Genomic DNA, 22,804 nt, shown 5'->3' with positions numbered 1-22,804 from the left:
AAATAATTTTCTACCAGTCTGAAGTTGGTCGGAGCCTCAGCACGAGCCAGCAGGAGTAGACCTATAGTCATCTAGCTCACCTACGCACTTTATATTAGACTTAAATTTTCAAATCGGTTCATAAATGACGGAGTTCTGAGGTAACAAAGAAAAAAAAACAACCGAATTGATTACCTCCTCCTTTCTTGAAGTCCGTTAAAAAAGTTAAATCACTGTGCCGGAGGCGCACCCTTTTTGTATCAATTTATGTTTTTATACTTTTACGGCACCAGACCATTACCAAACACCTTCTAGTTCATTTTCGTCCGAACTGCTCTCATTCGATTGACGATGATTTGATGACGACATAAAAGTGTTTATTTAAAAAAATGTGTTTAAACACCTTCCTCCCTTTAGCTAAGTCATTATCTAAGTCTTAATATGACCATATAAAACTACCTTCATTTGTTACGATGTGTAGTTTAATAAAAGTTTAAAAGTAATGTGCGTTCCATGTGAAATCTAAGCGTCAACTGAACAATAAGATGACATCGCGGTGGCCGATCATTCGCGATTTTGCAGCGAGTAGAGATAGGTAGATTACCTTACAATTTCCCACACTACTAAAATCGGTCCACTGAGCAGGGTACATCGGAAGCAAATATTACTTGTGTAAAACTGTTATAATATTTAAATTGACTAATTTATGCGTTACTTAGGTTCATATTAATAAACTGTGAATGTGATGTGGCAGCAGAAGAGCAAAGTAAAAGGCTGTAGTTCACTACCCGCAATTTCGTCTACATCGTAAATAGCCTATAAGTTATTAATTTAGAAGGGTATCTATAGCTCTTTATTAGAGAAAGAATTTTAAAATCACTTTAGTACTGCTAATTATTACCCTTTACATACAAAAAATAGAAAAAACAAATTTCCTTTTTTTATTTTGGTATAAGGAAGATAGATGATTAGTGCGGCAATTGATTTGAAATGAATAATAAAAACGAAATCAAACAGTTGATTTGGAGTTCATAAAAACGGAACAGGGTGACGGTATGGTGGATTCATTGTTTCTAAACTTTTATAATTTACGTTATCACCTTTTCTTTGTGCATTACGAAAACAAAATATAACGAAACAAAGAAATACCAGCATCTCGGGTTCTTTTTGTCGTCGTAACAAACAAGGCCGTTTGGTTTATCGCCAAACAGGCTTGTATTTCACAGCTAAAGTGCTAAATAAAATAATACTTAGTGTTCTCTAAGCCGACACGAAAAATCGTTACATTGTGTCGGTCGTTTCAATGCCACGGATCAACGGTGGTGACGTCATGGTTTTGCTCCATGCTTTCTTGCGGCTTTCTGTTAACGGACACGTTGAGAGATAGAAGCTGTTGTATTGGCAGGCGGGGTGATAGGTTCACCATGCTTGCCCACTGGCCAGAGCATAGTTCGGGAAACTTCAGTTTTCTCAGAAAGTGACCCTCCAAGTACCAAGGAGACACGCAAGTTGGGGAATAGTCCCATATCTTCATTTCGTTTAGGCGAACCCATCTGTAATAAAATTTTTGGTACAGACGAGTTCATAAACTTGTGAGCAAATCAGTGAACAAAAATATCTGAACACGGCTCTATTGTTAACGGCGTAGAAGCGTGTTGAGAAATTTTTGCTCATAAGTTGATGAACTCGACTGTACATATGTGTGTTTATTTCTAGATCTCGGAAAGCGCTCCGATCTGGATTGGTTATCTTTGGGAAAACGTGTGTGTTTTAACTCGAGCGGGACTCGTCATCCAGGCACTTGTTTTTAAACGTTGAGGCAACCAACACTACTACGAAACGAGTTCATCAAATGATTCAATACTTACTACTTTTCCTTAGAATGAAGGTCTATTAAGGAATTCATCCGTGAGACGGTCTACAATACTTAACGGTAGTCTTCGCAGCACTATTGAAGCAGATTTTGTCGTTTCTGACCACACAAAGTATAATACGTTACAATTCAATATTCTGTTGTTTTCGTACTACTTACGCAGATATATAAAGTGTATGGCAGTCACAGTGCCAAGGGTTGCCCGATAGTTTGATGATAGCCAACTTTGGCATGTAATCCAACGTACGCGATGGAAGGGACGGGAACATGTTGCTATCCAAATATCTGTAAATGTGAAAATGTTTTGCATCAAAGAATAAACATATTTTCTTTTTCATTCCGTGATGACTGATGAGCATAAAGTAAAGTAGGTACTTGAGTAAAATACATACAATGTGGTAAGATTTCTCAAAGTTGAAAATGTTTTGAAATGAACTTCATAGAGCTTGTTCTCCGATAATATTAGGGAAGCTAGGTTATTCAAACCATGAAATGTCGTCACATTTAAGAATTGCATTTTGTTCTTCGACAGATCGAGCTTCTCGAGACTCGAACAATTGGCGAACGTGTAGTCTGGCAGTACAGTCAAAGAGTTCCCTTTCAAGTCCAAGTTTCTCAACTGTTTCAAATTCTCAAACTCAACGCCCTTTAACTAAAACAATATTATTACAGGTCATCGAATTGTAAATGAAATTTATATGGATTCGTAATGCCTGCGGAGTTGTGAAGAAACTTACACTTTGCAAATTGTTTTCGGACAAATCCAAATAACTCAGGCAATTTAGTTTCCTTAATAGACGCTCTGGGATATTTTGCAAATTATTTTTGTCCAATAACAACGTTTCCAGTGATATTAGATCTTCGAAAGCGTTTTCCGTTATATTTACAATTCTATTTTCAGAAAACTTCAGGATTCGCAAGGTTCTTAAGAAAAATGTGCCATTTTCTATTTGTTGTATTTTGTTATTTGATAAGTCTAAAACTCGTAGAGAATCTAATCCTATAAAGCTATCTGATGGTATATAAATGACTTGGTTATTTGAAATGTCTACGGTTTCTAAAAGCGAATTGTTAGCAAACAACTTTTCTGGGAGCGTATAAAGAAAGTTATTCGACAGATCTACGTGAAAGAGTTTCTTAGACGATCGGAAAGTCTCGCTGTCAATTTCTTCTAGGTAGTTTCTTTGTAGTCGTCTGAAATTAAAAATAAAATAAATTTTTCATGGGTCTATCTACAATTGATTGATATTGGATCCACGACAGTTTAGAAATCAAATAATAGCGTATAATTTAAGCATAATTTATGGATCTCTTTTGTTAAATAATTAAACTAGTAAAGAAATTCTTTGAAAAATAAGATTGGGCTCCTGTGTCAAATATACCTAGAAACATAAATACTTTGTCTAGATATTCGTACATCATAGATTCAAAGAGGCTATAAAAATAGATAAATTTTCCGGCCATCATTCAAATAAAAATTATACAGATAAACCATGCATAAAATTGAGGGCTGCCTTTTGAGCAATCCAATTAAAATTTTAATACAGTTTAAAACATACGTCGCAATTTCGGGTAGGGGCTTATGCGAGAGGAATGAATAGGAATGCGAACTTTTCGCTCGAGTCTTTCTTTTTAACCCCAGACGTAAAAAGAGGGGTGTTGTAAGTTTGACCGCTATGTGTGTTTGTGTGTCTGTGTGTGTCTGTCTCTGGCACCGTAGCTCTTAAACAGGTGCACCGATTTGATTGCGGCTTTTTAAATTTGAAATCAGGTTTTCTAGCAGTGGTTCTTAGACATGTTTCATCAAAATCGGTTTAGCCGTTTTTGAGATATTGAACTTTGAAGTGACAAAGTTAAGTGGGGGTTTTTTAATTAATCTGTAAAACTAGATTTTAGTAATGTTACACTTTAGACGTATTTTTATTGAAAGAGAATATAATAAGTTTTCTTTATACAATTAAATATAACTACTCTGTTAAAGCTTGCTTACAGTATTCTCAGGTTGACAAGGGAGTCAAATATACCCGCAGGCAAGTACTCCACGTGGTTATCAAACATATCCAGCTCGCTGAGTGACCGCATTCCTTTGAAGGTAGTCTTGTGCAGCGTCCGAAGCTTATTTGTCCCCAAATCTCTGCAATAGGTAAGGTTTGTGTAACATTCGTAAACAGGAAATTCAGACGGCATCGTGAAAAAAATCTTTAGTTAGGCAGTTTTATCGCAAACAGCGCATTTTAGAAAGCAAAGTATTTATCAAATGACGGCATACCCACGTGACGTTATCTATGAAAAAATACCATATTGTGGGTAATTGTATTGACTTCATTGCAGTGTCATTTTTTAATTATTGGATTTTGAAATGAAAGGTGTAATTTAAGCATTTCCAGCTGGCTCATAACATTTGAATTAAAATGTTTCATGATATATCCAGCGATTACGTCATGAAGGTAAAAAAAAACGAATTCTTATAAACTTTAAACAACAATGTTTCTTGCGGCGCATTCTTCTTGGCAATAATGCTCTTTCCGAAAGCGCTGGTAGTTTAAAAAAACCAACAGACAGACAGACAGACATGGCGAAACTACAAGGGTTCCGTTTTTGCCATTTTGGCTAAGGAACCCTAAAAATGACGTGTAAAAGTGCCCATTGCGGCCTATTTACTAAATAAATAATTTCAATTTGAATTTGAACCTAACTTTATTAAAGAAGTAAAATATAGCCACCTTAAAGCGTTATAAGATTAGGTTGACTCAAAATTTTATAAATAGGTTGCCTTTTTCCGTCATTTTGGCTATCATTATCATTAGGCACAAATAAAACAAATATTGTACAGAAAAACATTTGTATTTAACTTTCGAGGAATAAGAAGATTTAAGTTTTACATTTTATCCTCTTAAGGCCCAACGTCCTAAATTTAGGACATACGTCAAAGCTAATGTTTGTTTGAAATTCAAATGATCAAAATTTGACGTGGGCCTTACGAGGTTATAAGGGAAATAAAATTAATAATTTTTATTAGAGTCTCATCCTGAAATTATTGCAAGTACGTTGCAAGATTTTGGAAAAGGAAAAGGAAAACAATAGAATTCTACTTAGGCATTCTCACTAACTTGAAGGAACTCAACTATAGTTATCTATGAGATACAGTTTAAAAATAGATAATATGCGTTACAATATAGGTAATAAATGTGAGATCATTCGCGTAATTTTAATGTTATCAACTTATCACTACGCTAAATAAAGTTATATCGTACGTCGTTCGGTTTTGTAATATACGAGTGTAAGCTACAATGTATATCGAAAGCCTATAATAAATTGAGTTATGATATAGTTATGACGTGAGAATTCGATAGTTTCCAAAGTAGAACTTTGATTATTAACCAAACATCATAAGTTTTCATTAGAGCTTTCGTAGAAAGTTTCACGGCTTACCAGTAAAAATAGCTAAGTGAGAGTCTGACTGGCGCGTATAGTACACCTAAAGGGTTCCGTACAGTATACGGAGGCTTATTAATAGGGTCTCGTTGACACCTTTTGTATGAATCGCATACACTTCGCGACGATCGCGGCACACCGGTTGAAAACCTCTGCCCCATAATAACAGTTTACGTTTTACGTTTATTAGACACTAGCTGTTGCTCGCGGCTTCGCCCCTGTTGTAATTTTTCTAAATTTTCTTCCATAAAAACCAACTCACATGACAATAACAAACACAACAAAAAATAATTAGTGAAATCGGTCCAGCCGTTCCCGAATTTTGCGTTTAGCAACACATTTCACGATTCATTTTTATTTATTACTAGCTTTTGCCCGCGGCTTCACCCGCGTGGTATTCGGTTATAGCGCGCTGTTCCCTCGGGAACTGTGCATTTTTCCGGCATAAAAAGTAGCCTATGTCACTCTCGGGCCACTATCTCTATGCCAAAAATCAAGTCGATCCGTCGCTCCGTTACGGCGTGAAAGACGGACAAATACACAAACATACAAACACACTTTCGCATTTATAATATTAGTATGGATAGGTTAGTCTAATAAACGTTAATCTTTATTATGCTATTATTATAAGTGTACTATCGCCTTTAAAACTTGAGATGGAATGTTACGCCAAGTAAATTTGACCCTCAGAACATCACGTTTACAGCTTGAGTAAAGAAATATTGTCTCCTGAATTGTGTTATGTATGTACGAATTCATCCCGAATGATTGTTCACGAAGCGTGAACACGCTTCTGCGGGGCTACTCCGAAATTCGAAAATCGAAGTTCGTGTCGTTCCATCCCTCTGCCAGTTATAGGTACTATTTAATACGTGTGTGAGAGGGACGGTACGATACGAACTTCGATTTTCGAATTTCGGAGTAGGCCTTCTGTTCGCAGGATACTCGTGAAACATGGATTCATTGCGCGGCATCCGAGCGGGAATAAAGTGCTCGTTCTCGTATCTAATTTGACACACGTTATATTTATTTGGTAAGCAAATGAACAAACGCTGCAAAATAATAAACGCTGAAAAAACACGTTTCTTGTATGACGACCCCCTTTAATTTGTAGTTTTATTAAAACTTCATCCACTCAAAGGTTGACTGGTAGAGATCCTTTATAGGGATAAGTTCGCAATTCTACACATATCTCAATGTCTGTCAATTGTGTATGTTACTTATTTTGTACAATAAAGAGTTTACATACATGTAATGTGCGAGGATGTGCAAATAAAGCGTTTGTATTGGTTGATGAAAAACACATTTCTCGCAACACATCCTCGCGCCATTATTGGTGGAAACGCAGCTTTAGTCCCGTTTATGGCATTTAACTATGAGTGAAAATCACGAAAGTTGAAAACATTATATTAATAAGACTTATTAAAATATAGACATGGCGTCATGTTGTCCAGCAAACAACCCAACTCAAGCAGCAACTCGGTTACTAATTTTCATCACGATTAAAATGTCACCTACAAAATAAAACGCCACTTTTTCAATCAGACACAGAAAAAATTTTTTTTTACACATTTGACGAGTTCCTTAACATTACTGCTACTGACTGAAAATTACACGCAGACGTATAATTTATGATCTTATAAAAAATATTTAACAATATGATGTCATGTGCTAATGATATTACTTAAAAAAAGCGTAAGTATGAGTAGGTATTTAGTGTTTAAATACACATATTGCTATCTTCTTCTTGATTTTGGTAACAAACGAGTAAAGGAATAGTGGAACTTTCCGATACAATTCGACATGCTTCTAACCTCGTTTCTAGCAATTATTGTACATTACTTACGTATTTATATTTGAATTGGCATAGAAACACTGCTCGGATCTGTGATCGGAATGACGTAGGTATATAGCTGTCGAGTTCTATTTGACCGAATCCGAGGACGCAAAACGCTAATGTGACAAATCCTTGAAACTTTGAAAGCTTCATTATTTCCCGATGCGTTTTATTTAAAACTAGCCTTCACACGCGGCATTGCTCGCATAAACCATTAGCACAGAATATATAATAGTACTAACGTACAGGATGGCCACGCTCCGCCCCGCACCGATTCGAGTTACCCCACCTCTCAAGCGCAGATTGCAGGAAAATCGCAGGAAAGCAGTCGGGTGCACAACGCGATGTATGTCGGCCGCACGGCACTAAGTTCGGGAGCAATAATTTTGCGAAATGGTAACGGTACCCCACCTACTTCTTTTTATAAATAAATAATGATTTCTGAAATTATTGCGATTAATACATAAAAAAACTACCTACCGAATAATTCGTTTAAGTTTGTAGTCGTATACCTATTGTAATTGAAAATAATAATGCTTAAATACACAGACTAGCCCTTAGTGGCAAGCGTCCGGTCCGGCACACCTTGTTTGGCAGGCGACCGTCTCCGGCACGCTGTCAAAAACCTTGAGTGCAAGCGACCGGCTCCCGGTCGTTGGCGAGTGACGTATTTCACTAACAAATATACTGGTAGACTATATTCGCTTGCTTATTCTTGCAGAATGCGTTCATAAATAGACAAGGATGCATTTATTAACATTACGGAAGAAATTTCGTTCTTATCGTTTACTCAAGTTTCACTGTGTGGCCGCTGCCGTGCGCTGGTATTTTGGAAACCTCGTATTATACTATTATTTGATATGAAAGACAATAAAAGGGCTTTGTTTCGTAATAAATTAATATTTTACGAAATAAATCAGTGTTTCCTACAGGTAATTGTTTTATTTTGTAATTATAGTTATTTAATACATGACTGAGAAAAATTTGGTTATCAGATATTTGATAATGAATAATAAAGTTCACAGAAATTGAAGGTCATTCATTGTTATTTAATTAGATATGCCATTTTATGCTAAACTATCACTGTAAGGCTTATCTATAAAATTAAAGTAGTTTTTTTTTGGTGATATATTTAACAAAATTCGCGAATTCGCGAAATTAATTCGTAGGTGTCACTGCAGTCAAGAAAGATTTTTTCAAAATGGCCGCGCCGCTTGACAGTAATTTTAAATATGGCGCTGCATTCCACAGACTAGACACATTTTAAGTAGTTTTAAATAAATAGTTAAGATTAACGATTATATTTATTTGCACATATCTAAGTCATACCTACAATATAAGTACCTTTAAATGTCATAGGTAGTAGTGTAGGTAGTACTTAATAGTACTAGGGTTTTGCGATAGTCAGCCCTGTGTATCTTACGCACACATTGACGCGTGTACAGACGTCGTCGTGCTTATGTAGATTCAAGAACGCGTATTTTGTACGTCGTGGCCGCTGTGTGCCATTAGGAACAGCAGTAACGTCAAATTGAATCCCACGGTTTTCTTCATTTTCCGTCTTGGTATGTGTGTATGTAAACTCTTTATTGCAATTATTGTAGGTACATAAAAATACAGACACACACAGAGAATTATAAGGGTGAACTTATTACTTATAAGGGATTTCTTCCAGCCAGCCTCTTGATTTACATTATTTGAAGAAGATCCGCGAAAAAGTCATACTTGGCGTGAGGTACACAAAGTTGCTACTATGTATAACCATCCATCAACAATGTCAAACCAGTCATAAGTTTCCACTACTCTGAGTTATCGTTAAAGGAACTTGGTTCAACTCACACTTATCGATTAAGATTGGATCCCGTGGGAAAATCGGGATAACAAACGCAGCCATATATTACTAGCCGTTACCCGCGACTCCGTCCGGCTATTACTATCCCACGGGAACTATGCAATTTCCGGGGATAAAAACTACCCTACGTCCTTCCCCGGGACGCGAACAATCTGTAAGTATACCAAATTTCATTTAAATCGGTTCAGCAGTTTAGATGTGGTGAAGTAACGAACAAACAAACAGACTTACAAACTTTCGCATTTATAATATTAGTGGTATTATTTAGCATGAAAAATAATAAACACGCAAACACAAACACATACACACATTCTTTCCTGGCCTAGCTTTCCTTTTTAGGGATAAGCTCGCCTTTGCTCTCCTTTCTGTGTATTTGTATTTATTTTTATTTTATTTTTATGTGAAATAAAGAGTTTACATTCATACATACATACATTTCAAGAAATCATGATCAAAATATTAAATTGACTGATCAAGGTGATCAAGTGAGATCTATATCTATATTTACAAAATCATGTTTTTTTTATCAAACATCCTTCGAAAAATACTGCGGTACGCACACAGTTACAAACCTTTCGGATTTATTCGTATTTAATATAAGAGGAAATTATACTGACATGGTGACCAGGTCGGACGGCACCAGGAGATCAGCGCTGAGGGTCGCGAGGTTGGCGCGCCAGCAGTTCAGCGAGCGTCGCGCGACGTCGCAGCGGCACACGTTCCTGCCGCACTGCCGCCATCGCGATTGTCCGAAAGTTATCGTCCATGCTGTCAAATTAGTTAAACTTTATACAAACAACTAAGAAAAAATTAAAAATCACCGACATTGTCATTTCAAAGTTCAGTATCTCAAAAGTGGCAGAAACGATTTTTATCAAACATAGCTAAGACCCATTGCAAGGAAATTCGCTTTCACGTGAAAAAAAGGCATCGTCCAGGGAGAAGCCAGACGAGCGGCTGGCTTCACCCTAAAAATAAGAACAATTTAGGTAACTAAGATCTCAAGGCGGAAATTTTTCTTTTATTACCAAAAGAAACCCAATTTACGAAAAAAATAAAGGCGCTTAAATCTTTTTAACGACCTCGTTAGTAATGTCATTTTGTATAAACGGATAAACGGTGATGATGCAATTTTATATAGGGCAGAAGTACCTGCCGTTTGTGGCTACTGTAACGTTTTTGGCCATTTATTGTTTAAATATACATTTGAAATGAATTTATAGTAATAAAACATTACAAACTTTATACCTTTCAGTATAAACTTTTTAAAACTTAGTAAACATAAACATTGTTTTAATACTATAACTTTTTATACATTACTTCAATTGTCAACTGTCCAAAAACGGTACTTCTACCCTACCTATTGCGCTTTTGGTACTCCATTGGAATAAACTGTGAAATATAAGAATTAGTGCCCGAAAATTGTTATTTGACTAACGTAATAATTACCTCTCACAAGAGCTGTACTCATATCATAATTAATCACAACCAGCGACGCGTTAAATTACTCCATTGATCAAATATATTATATTTATGTACAACTGATACAAAAACACCAACATAAATGACATTGACGTACTATAAAAATTACATTATTATAGTATAGCAGGTATTTTATCTTTTTACAAATAGAATAGAATATTTTTTATTTAGCAATAAAGTTACACAGTGCTCAAAAATTACAGAAGTACACATTTGAATAAAATACAAATGCGTGCGTGCGTGTGTGTGTGTGTGCGTAAGAATATTACAGCCTGTGGTACATAAGTTTGTTAGCAATGTATAATTAGGGCATCAATTGTTTCGGTACATTTTCATAAGGTCACTCTCTGGCCTACTCGATCCTTTGGCTTTGCGGAGGGATGTGGCGTCTCTCTGCATGTTATACCGTATTTATCATGGGGAGTGTCCTGACGAACTGTTCGAATTGCTGCCTGCGGTTAAATTCCACTACCGCACTTTGAGGCACCGTCTGTCTTTCCATCCTCACCATCTTGATGACTGGTAGTCTAGTACCGTGCGTTTTAAGCGAAACTTCTTTCCTCGCACGACAAGGATCTGGAATCAGCTTACTGCGGCAACATTCCCGGAGCGTTACAACTTAGCTATCTTTAAAAAACGAGCCTACCAATTTCTAAAAGGGTTGGCAACGCACCTGTGATTCCCCTCGTGTTGCGGGTGTCCATGGGCGACGGTGATCGGTCTCCATCAGGTGACCCGTCTGCTCGAAAAATGTAAATGAAATGAAATAAAATGTTTCGTAGCATGACATTAACCTTTTCTAAACTACTTTAAACTCCTCTAGACAACCAAGATGTGCCTCACTTGAACGACGCTAAAACAGCATGGAAGTCAGCTTACCCGTCTGCTGATTTACCCATTTTTCCCAGTTCGCAGCGGCAGTGGGTGGCTCTGTAGAATGGTGCGGGATAACCTTTACCATACGTCTACCAAGCCTACAGAGCGCGCCCGCCTCCTTGCCGTTGCGAAATGGGAATCTGGTGCTTGGCTTCACGCCTTACCATCCACAAATACAGGCACTTTTCTTGATGACAACACATTCCAGCTCGCTGTGTGTCTCCGTTTGGGAGTGGCTTGTGTTGCCCCACATCGCTGCCATTGCGGTATGCAGGTCGACTGCCTCGGCCACCATGGACTCTCCGGCCGCAGCAGTACTGGACGCATCCCGCGGCATGCAGCCCTTAACGACGTCATCCGCCGGGCCTTGGTCAGTGCCGGAGCACCAGCCGTTTTGGAACCTTCGGGCTTGGTCCGCGACGACGGCAAGAGGCCCGACGGCATGACGCTCATGCCATGGAAAATGGGACGGCCGTTGGTTTGGGACGCCACTTGCGTCGATACACTCGCGCCGTCCCACCTTCCATCTACAGCCAAAAGGGACGGTGCCGCTGCAGACTCTGCGGAATGCCTCAAACGGCGCAAATATGTAGGCATCAGTAGTGCCTACATTTTTGAGCCGTTTGGGGTAGAAACCATGGGTCCTTGGGGTTTGAGTGCTTTTAATATTTATAAATCATTGTCGTCTAAATTGATTACGGCTTCGGGTGACCAGAGGGCTGGCTTTTCTTAGCACAAAGATTAAGCATTGCCATACAGCGTGGTAATGCTGCCAGCCTTCTGGGCACCTTACCACCTGGCAGTGATTTTGGGCAACTTTTTTATTTATAATTTTAGTTTGTATGTAGTTTTAGTTACCTTTATTTTGTTTTATGTTATACAAGCATTGTGAAGTTTTAATTTATAATAATAATAAATATACCATTTTTCTATTATTATTATTAGTTTCATTATTATTCTAAATCTTGATTATTCATTTCTTTGACATTATAATTATTCAATGACATGCGATGAGCCTACCTACGAAATATTTTGCGCCAAATAGGTACTACTCGTAACTGATTGTGACGAACAATCAATTAGGTATAACATTTACAGAGTGATTCGGGAGACGTGAGCAGGACTTATCCTACCGGATTCATTTAATTAAGGCTATCATATCATGCCAGTATTAAAGAGATTAATTGTGTGTAAATTAATTAAAAAATATTGTAACTGATCCATTATCAGTTACTGAGGGTGTAGGGTTGGTCCTGCTTACGTCTCCCGAATCACTCTGTATATAATATAATTATATTATAATCACTTACTTTCTGATAGTTAATGATTTGATATGATTTTATGTTCTCACCTACCCTCAGTTATAATATAAGAACACTGCACTGCAATTTATATGAAAGGCAAATTACTTATAGGCTTATAGTTTAAAGTCCCTACAAAATAAATAAGTATCACAAAAAGTAAAGAAGTAATAACAATTCAATTAAATATATGGTTTCAATTGTATATAACTGGAGTTTTTTCGTCTTGTCATGTTCTGTCGGTGTGTTTGAGAATGTCCTGAATTTCTGTGTGTGGTGGCAATGGCAGTCTACGTTCACAGAATCCCAGCTCCGTCCTCGCAGCCAAGGGCTTTACTGTGCCTCCTTGAGCCTCTCACCTTATGAACACTGCTCTTATGACTGAGATCTGTAGGTACTTTTACTTTTAGCCAATAAATTATTTGAAAATTAGGCCTTTCCCCATTTCTCATTTAATTTTGATGCTGTTTTTTTTAAGAAGTTGTTATATTCCGCGCCCAGGGCTCCGTCACAGAAGATGACTAAAGGAGTAATTGACGCTCTTAAGTCTTCAGCAGCACGGTCGTATTTAGAATGTTTTTCTTGACTATGTCTTTGTGCGGTTTTTTACAAAAATAGTTTTTTTGTCAAATAAACATCCTTAAATGTTTTAATATTAAAATTAGGGGTAGACTTTGCCTTACTTGGTTGTTCTATAGCGCGTAGACGGCGGTCCAACTGCCTCCAGTGTAGATCAGCGACGCAGTTCCCTTGTCCTCGTGAATCTTGCCTCTGGTGTCCTTTGGTAACGGCGTCTAAAACTTCGCAGGCAGTGAGGGAACACTGGGCTTGAGTCGACTGTAAAACTAACCAATTTCATTGATATTATTCATAGGAATTATCAATAGTATAGTCATCTAAATAGTTTTAATTTTTAATACAAGCTCTTTTGGGGTTCCGTACCCAAAGAGTGCCAACGGTACACTATTACTGAGACTCCGCTGCCTGTCTGTCCGTTCGTCTGTCACAGGGCTCTATCTCTTGAGGCGTAATAGTTAGACACTTGAAATTTTCACAGATTATGTATACTGTGGCCGCTATAACAACAAATACCTACTAAAAACCGAAAAAGTAAATATTTAATATAGAAAAACGTGATTGTTTTGCCGTTTTTTTGCTAATGTCTAATGTTGTATAGATAATGGTACGGAACCCTTCGTGCGCGAGTCCGACTCGCACTTGGCCGGTTTTTCTGACTGTACTTTTTGTTGAATATACCTACTTGCATTGTCATCCAACTTATATATGTAGGTATACCAAATTTCAAGACAATTCGACCACTGGAAGTGAGTCAAAATGAATTTGCATGATTTGACCTAACAACAACAAACAGGGTAAGTTGAATAAATTGGTAAAAACGCCACAACATGGCCGGTCCTGTGCCACCCGCATTCGTTATGCTCGTGAAGTACCGAAAGTATACACAACGAATTAATGAATGACATAGAGGGTGACACTCTTTCCTGGCCGGGATAACACCGAAATGGAAATACCGACCCTGTTTTTTGTGTAGCTGACAGGAGCTTCTATCCCCATAGTGTACACGAAAAACAGGGTCGGTATTTCCATCCCGGTATTATACGGGCCGGGAAAGAGTGTCATCTATGTACACGATGGGAATATGGAAAAATAATGGAACGGTGACGGGCGTGGCCGCGAAGAGCCCTTCGTTGGTTTTTAAAAACGGCTTAGAAAATGACTTTGCAAACTCTATTCAGGGGGCCTACCATGATCTTTTCATAAACGATCCAAACGCAGAGCAGTTCAAGTTAGGCACCTAAACTGAATCGTCGAAATTGGTACCACGACGTTTATTTCTCAGAGCTGAGTCTCAATGGTTTACAAGTGAATGAAAGACCGATATTGTCTCTGGTCCGAAACTGAAACGCTAAGTCGCGAAAGGGATGCCGCTATATGCAAACCAAATATTGTATACTAAAACCTCTTTATTTTGGAAAACCATAACTCTATGTCATTATCCGTGTTCTTAGCAACCGTTGTGTTGATTACAAATAAAATGTTTACGCTGTCACTAATCCACGAGTCTCTTTTCTCACTGAAAAATTAGTTTTATCAATGAGGAGTTAAGAAGCACAATGTCTGTGAAAAGTTATAAAACTTGAATAAAAGTTTAAAAGTTCTTGAAATTTAAAAATATTCCAAGTAAAACACTTAAAATTCCAAAATAATTGATAGAATGAGTAACTTATACTGAATCGCTAAATTTGACACTGAAGCGATTCAATTCCCACTCAAGTTAAGCGTCATGGTACGAAAACCGCTTGAAGTGAGTGAATGAAAATGTCTGTATCGCTGTCGCTGAACCGTGCTTGAACTGAATCGCAAAAGTAACGTCGTGGTACGAAATAGCGATGCAGTTCAGTTTAGAGCCTAAACTGAATCGTATTAAGAGAGCATGGTAGGCCCCCAGGCCTATTGAATATAAAGCTTAACTGGAAATGCATTAATTTGGGGCAACGATAGCCTAAAGCGAAGGGACGAGCTGTCACTCACCCACACGATGTTTGAGCGATGATACGCACGTAGGAACGCCCTTCACTGAATATGAATCTACTTACACATAGTAGGACATATGTAGGTATATCGTATAATAGATAAACGTATGGTATTTGTTAATGAATTGCTTTACCGGATGTAAGCTATTAACTTTGCTCTTTAAGGTTAACAGTTTATTCCACCAAGAGGGTAATAAAAGATAAGATGAAAAGTTAGAAAAAGTCTCTTCAAGTATGTATACTGTCTTGGGGCAACTTAAGTCAAAACATGTCGACACAAATTATGAGTCGACGCTTACAATTCTTCAATATTTTGTATAAATTAATATTAAAAACCGGCCAAGAGCGTGTCGGACAAGCCCGAAATAGGGTTCCGCAGCCATTACGAAAAAATTAAGTAATATTTTTCTAAGGAATATTCCAAGTTTAAGTGTGTCCAACGGATGGATTTTACGGGATGACTAGGGGATGACCGTAAAAGTAACAAAATTTGGAGTTGAAATAAAAATACAAAAAGACTCCAAAAACCAATCTTAATGGAACCCTTATAGTTTCGCCATGTCTGTCTGTCTGTCTGTCTGTCCGTCCGCGGCTTTGCTCAGGGACTATCAATGCTAGAAAGCTGTAACTTTGCACAAATATATATGTAAAATATGCCGACAAATTGGTACAATAAAAAATAAAAGTGGGGGTGATTTTTTTTCTTGTCGAACCTTGTAGTGTGGGGTATCTTTGAATAGTTCTTTTAAAACCATTAGGGGGTTGCAAAAACAATTTTTCGATACAGTGATTTGTTTGCAAAATATTCTAAAAATAACTTTAAAGTGCAAATTTTCATTAAAATCGAGCGTCCCGGGCCCTCTAAAATCTAAACCGGTGGGTGGAAAAATTTGAAAAAATTCAGGATGGTAGTAAGTATATCAAACTTACAAGGAAAACTATAACGGTTAAGTGTTCTTGAGAATTATAAGTAGTTTAAGAGTAAATAGCAGCGTAAAGTATAAAATATACCTAAACTTGGAAAATTACGTACAAAATACGAAATCCTTAGAAAATATTACTTATTTTTTTTGTAATGGCTACGAACGGAACCTATTTCGGGCGTGTCCGACACGCTCTTGGTCGGTTTTTGTAAATCAGAAAGATTGTATATCGAATACCTACAATCTTCGTCGTATTTTACTTGCATTGCATTTGGAGTAAAATAATTTCAAAGGATATAACAGTTTCCTGGAAAATACGTTTTTAAAGTGATGGGCTAAATTATGAAAATTATTTCTGAGAGTTATAAAATAAAATTCCTCACAAATTTTGGCACCAGTAACATAAGCAATCAATATTCAACTTCCTTTTACAGATTGGTTTATCACAAACATGGCCGGCTGTTCAAGTAATAGCCACCCGTTTAGAATATAGCAAGATCAAATCAGTATGCCAATGAAACCGTATTATGAAGATGTTTATTCAATTGCCTGTGCGCTTGATTAAAGTGAAATTGAATTCTCCTCAATTATAATTTGGGTCAATATCTAAAGAAGGAGCAGATGAAAATTTACGTGTCATTTCAACAAAGCTGTACGGCCTGATTGATGATGCTGGAGGAACTTATTCACGCATTTACAATCCGGCGTGAGGCCATCTAAATTTAGTTCAGTAACGGAAGCGTGGAACTCAATACTCTATCTTAATTATACTTACGAATTGAAAATCGATTAATAAAAATTCAATGAAATATTTTAATGCTGAAAGAAGTCATTTCATATTAAATTAATGTTGAAAACAAACAACCAGTTCATGCAAGCTGATTTCTTATTGTTCCCCGTGTGTTAGCGCTACGAACTTGATCGTAAACGGTACTTTCTTCGTGTCAAAAGTTTTATAACTTGGGTAAAAGCAACATATCATCCCTGTGTTGCAGAGGAAGAGAAATAATGTGTACCTAAACAAGATTAACAGAGTTCCAGTGAAAAAGTCCAAAGCAATTTAACTCAATGAAGTAGGTGTGAGTGCTTGTTAACTTAACTCCGGATTCTAATCTAAATGGAATATTTCAAGCGTAAACTTTTCTTTAATGAACGCTTAGAGCCCGTTTTCCCACTTGTCGGGTGTCGGATCCGTTTCGTGTCGGATGTCAGTCATTTCTATAGAAAATCGTGTCGGGCAAGTGTGAGTATCTTCATATAAAAATTTTATAACAAAAAAATTAACTGACTACAAAAAACCATGAAAATAATTTTCTCCCAGTCTAAAGTCAGTGCCAGCCAGCAGGAGTGGACCTATATAGTCGTCTACCTCACCTACATACTATACATATATTGGGCTTCAATCACTCCTGCTGGCTCGTTGCTGAGGCACCGACCGACGTCAGACAGGTAGAAAATTATTTTCATGGTTTTTTGTAGTCTATTAATTTTTTTTGTTAAAAAATGTTTTTCATGCTTTTTAGAGTAAACGATCTAAGATACAATATACATATATAGTTTAATGTCAATTGCTCGTCACCTTTTATGAAAGATTGCTTTTTTCGTTGCAGAATTGCAGAGACGTTCATTATTGAGGACTTGGTGCTTCACCACCCGTTTACCATATGAATTACGACGGGCATAAATTACTTAGCAACTGTGTTAATTAATTATTTTACACCTAATAGACAATTGAGTAAAGCCCCGAATTGCTTTAAGTTTTCTAAAATATTATATTTCTTAGAAAAATATACGATATTTATCACTTTTTACGAAAAAGAACGCACGATCGATCGACAATTTTGGTTGACGTTATTAAGAATTCAAAAAACACACAATATAACCGTCAGGGTATCAGGGTATCATCAGAGCAATAATGAAATTCTTTACAACATAATACACATTATGTATCTGTATTAAACTCATTTCATTAAATTTTGGAAAAGGTTTAGTGAGCGGTTTTCAAGCCTTTTATGAGAGTAGTATTTATACACTTTAAGCAAGTGAACCATGTAAATAATATGAAAAGCCGCTTAAACCCAGACAGCCATCTGTCTACATCTGTGTACACATCAGTTATAGCAAAAGAGCTCTCATCTTAGAAAATCGAAAATACAAACTGGAATATAGATGCACAGAAAAACCAGAAAAATAAGACCAGCGCTGGGAACAAACAATAATAAAAAATAAAAAAAAACTAACAAAAAATTTGGAATTGAAATAAAAAATACAAAAACATTCCAAAAAACCAATCTCATCTTAGACATCCTTTGGATGGGTACAAAACACATACAGTCATACATGAGTATACAAGTAAACCAAAAAAGACGAGCATTTCATACGAGCTAAAAGTTATTTAGAAAATAATGTGAGTACTTACTTAAATAAATTAAAAGTCATAAAACATGTCTAAGAACCATCGCTAGAAAACCTACTTTCAAATAAAAGAAACCGCATTCAAATCGGTTCCCCCGTTTAAGAGCTACGGTGCCACATACAGACAGACAGACACACATGACACACATAGCGGTCAAACTTATAACACCTCTCTTTTTGCGTCGGGGGTTTAAAACTAGGTTTGGTGAAAGATAAATGTTTATTGGTTTTAATGTTGTGGGTTTAGTACATACATAACCCTAAAAATGTACGACCTTAAAGCTGGTTCCTACTTGTCGGATGTTGGACCCGAATTTTAATCGGATGTTCCTGTGGCAGAACATTGTTAACCGATTTCAAAAAAAGGAGGAGGTTCATAATTAGGTTGTTTTTTTATGTTTGTTACCTCAGACAGAACTCCGTCATTTAAAAACCGATTTGAATTATTTTTTCCGTTCGTATAGGAATGCGTTCAATTAGGTCTCATAAACACCCAATCGAGGGAACTTCAAATATTGTAGGGACACCTATGGTAATTTTTTCTTGAAAACATTTTCATGAACATTTGCTCTTAAAAATAATCATTTGGTGAAGTGGAACTGATGGTGAAGACCATATTTGGCCAACGGAGCTACTACTCCTACTCAATAACAATTACTTTGAATTTTGGTTTGGTTCGGTTCAATTTTAATTCAATATAACAAAGTAGACCTATTATTTTTTTAACACCATAAATCAGTCCAATAACTTTGAAAAAAGACATTATACACAGTAGAGAATAGGCGATTTTATGGCTTAAAACCGATCTCTTCCTGCCTACCTATCTCATATTTTATTTAACATAGGCAAGAAACTTGGTTTTCCGGCGTTTTTGCTGGAACTTATATAGTACGTGTGCGAGACCGCTTAAATTTGACGATGCTTTTTTAGGGTTCCGTACCCAAAGGGTGCCAAGGGGACCCTATTACTGAGACTCCGCTGTCTGTCTGTCTGTCTGTCTGTCCGTCCGTCTGTAACAGGGCTCTATTTCTTATGCCGTAAAAGTTAAACACTTGAAATTTTCACAGATTATGTATTACTGTGGCCGCTATAACAACAAATACTAAAAACAAAATAAAGTTACAAATTAAAGGGGGTCGTCAAACAAGAAACGTGTTTTTTTCAGCGTTTTTTGGTTGCTAGGTGTAGCCTAGCAACGGCTATCTATGTCGTTTGAATATTTACCTTTAAGTTTGCGATTTTAATGATGTTTTATAAAAGCTTCGATAATATAATATCGTGACTGTCTGATTGTGTGGTTTATTCGTTTTTATGCAAAATTTATAAAGCAATTTATGAACCACAAACCTCAATGAAGCCAACTTTGATAAAGAGCTCGTTAAAACCACACCGTATTAATCACTATGTTTACCTATTGTTTTTTACACTAAAGAAATCATACTAAGTATTTAATACTATTTACAAGGTATAAAATACAGTTTAAAATTTATCCACACTAGTCCAGCTTCTTATTATTTAATTACACAACATACGAAGTCCGCCGAATTTCCCGCGAATGAACCGCGCTGACCGCCATTTTTTTTTTGAGCCGCGTGCGGCGCGGCAATGGCAATGGTTTCAGAAGCAAACACTCAGAACCCAAGAGGATGAGAATTAAAATTGGATTTTATTCAAAATACTTGCGCAAGTGCTTACAATTTCGGCGTTATTTTTAGAAGCTTTTCTTTAGCTTGCCCTGTTTGTTTATTTATTGTTTGTTTGAGTAAAATCTTGGAAGCTTAATATAATCCACTTCCAGTAGTCCGATCGACTTGAAATTTGGCATACTTATGTAAATTTGGTGACAATACAATAATCTGGCAGTGACATCTTGGTGGTCCTGCCAGGATCGTCTCTGCAGGAGGGAACTCCTCAATAGTTAATAGTACCGACTTGAAATTTGATACAGATAATGTAGTTTAGAGGACAATGCAAGTAATGTCAACAAAAAGTACGAATGTAATGAAAGAATGCCAAAAAAAGGTTGTATTCAAAATGAAATTGTTAACAAAAACTTATTACAAGCATTATATTTGTTTGCAGTGTAATGTAACTATGTTTGCTCGGGTGGAATCTTTCAACTCAAATTTGAAGTGGATATCTTCAACCGATTTAGCTGAACTTTTACACGCATGTATAAATACGATGACAATGCAATATTATTATAACATGGAGTTCTATGGAGTTGATCTGATGATAAAGCTAGCGGGTTACCATAGCAACTCTGTGATAAACGACACGACCGCATCGAGTTTGGACTCGTTTGTCGTCTTGACGAGTACTTTGGTAACCATGGGCATAAAGTACAGTCGGCAAAAAAAAACTTATATTAGAAGAATTTTAAGAAAAACTTTTACTTAACTGTTTACGGAACCCTTCATGTACGAGTCCGACTCGCAATGCCTTACTATTTCAAGTAATATGTAAATAGAGATAACAATAAGCAACTGTTATATTTTGCTGTTGTTATATTACCTACGGCAAAGCAGCAACATGTTTATAATTGTCTTTTTTGACAATAGCAATAATTTACCAATCACAATGCGATCAGGCTTCGTGGCTTTAATACACCTGGGGCACTTTTACCCCTGAAAATCAAGTACGCTTTTGGGAGGGCTTAAAATTACATTTATGGTTGTCTTAGGGCGGAAGATTAATGTATACCAGATCGAGCCATTTATTCAAGGTCCCGCGTAAAATGGAGAAATTAAATTACCCTATTTGTTATAGAAAAGAAGTAAGTCGAAGTAAACGATTATTGTTGCATTTTGTAAGTCTAATAAGATGTCGTTCTCTATAAACCTTTCGTAGTTTCAAGACTGACAGTCAATAGGTACGTGGCTCATTGGCTCCTATCTTCCGGCGGGGTTGGTCATGCGTTGACGTTGCCATTGACTAACGTTGAGACACCTGACTCAGTATTTGTTAAGACAATCAACTCTGAAGTGTTACATTATTAAGGGTAAGATGGAAAATTAAATAGAAACCAGAATTTTTCACCAAAATAATCACAAACTGATGACATGGGCACCTTGGCTTTATAAACGCAGAAATCTATTATAGGAACATTTTTTTTTATACTGTCTACTGTCTACGGCTTGCGTTTGGCCAGAATCACGCCTGATGGAAAGCGAGGATGAGGCCTACGATGGAGCACGCTTGCCTAGTAAATGCTCATTCACCCTAGACTTGAAGGCGGCCAAATTGTAGTGTTCAGGAAACACAGTCGCAGGCAGGGAACAAACAAACAAAGGAACATACAAATTATAAGTAGGCATTAATTGTATCGTACCCAATTTCTAAAATTTTCTTGCAATCCCACATAAAACACACACAAGGAAATTTTACTATACCCTTTCTAATAAACTAAAAGCAAATTTTACCTTCACTGAAGAAGAAATATAAAACAAAATATCTTTTGCTTTGTATCATCATGATCACTCCACTGACCGCACAGAACGCATTCTCTTCACTAACGATGCTTCATATTTGTTATGTAGCAACTATGCAATAGTGAATGATTTTCTCGACTATTTATTGTTTATGTTATGCAATAAGTATTTATTTTATTTATTTATGTATTCGGGCACAAACGGTACAACAAAACTCAAATTATAAACGATTAAGTACATCTAACATTGACCAACAAAGTAGTCACTAGGTACTTATTAGTTTCCAATAATAAAAAACAAAAAGGCTACGACTTGAGAAAAAGAAAATGTGCATATAACTCATTCTCAAAAAAATGCCATAACAAAATACTTATTACTATTGACAATCTTATATCTACTTAGAGAAATGCTAAATACTCGTATGTATATCAATGACAAAGAATTTACTGTTATACATTTTACCATTGACATATATTCTACGTAAGTACATATATATCGATGCATTTTACAAACTTGTTTAATGAATGAGTTCGCAACATATTTACGATGAGCACTTAATGGGTACATGAAGCATACAATTAAAATTTCTTGAATTTAGGTGAGGTACCTATTTTTTATTTTTTTTTATTTGAATGGATGGCAAACGAGCAAGTGGGTCTCCTGATGGTAAGAGATCTCCACCGCCCATAAACATCTGCAACACCAGGGGTATTGCAGATGCGTACCTACTCTCAAACCTAATTTACTCAAAAGATACGGGGAGTCAATCTCATTTAATACTCAATATTTTAAATAAAATAACAGAACCCGATCTCTGAACGTGCGCTCACTCTCTTGAGATGAAA

At 36.6% G+C, this 22,804-nt stretch overlaps 1 protein-coding gene across 1 annotated transcript; it reads right to left on the bottom strand.

Annotated features, from left to right (window-relative positions):
- Positions 1-907: 907 nt before the first annotated feature.
- LOC141433360 (uncharacterized) lies at positions 908-22,042 on the bottom strand. Its single transcript, XM_074095358.1, has 8 exons — positions 21,951-22,042; positions 13,319-13,480; positions 9,594-9,744; positions 3,843-3,986; positions 2,590-3,046; positions 2,245-2,504; positions 2,012-2,137; positions 908-1,532 (listed from the first exon to the last, which is right to left on the bottom strand). The coding sequence occupies exons 1-8, from the start codon at positions 22,000-22,002 to the stop codon at positions 1,280-1,282; spliced, it is 1,605 nt and encodes a 534-aa protein (XP_073951459.1). The 5' UTR covers positions 22,003-22,042; the 3' UTR covers positions 908-1,279.
- Positions 22,043-22,804: the final 762 nt, after the last annotated feature.

Source organism: Choristoneura fumiferana, chromosome 12 (genome assembly GCF_025370935.1).
Source record: "Choristoneura fumiferana chromosome 12, NRCan_CFum_1, whole genome shotgun sequence".
Classification (NCBI taxonomy): domain Eukaryota; kingdom Metazoa; phylum Arthropoda; class Insecta; order Lepidoptera; family Tortricidae; genus Choristoneura; species Choristoneura fumiferana.
This window is presented reverse-complemented; position numbering and strand designations above follow the sequence as displayed.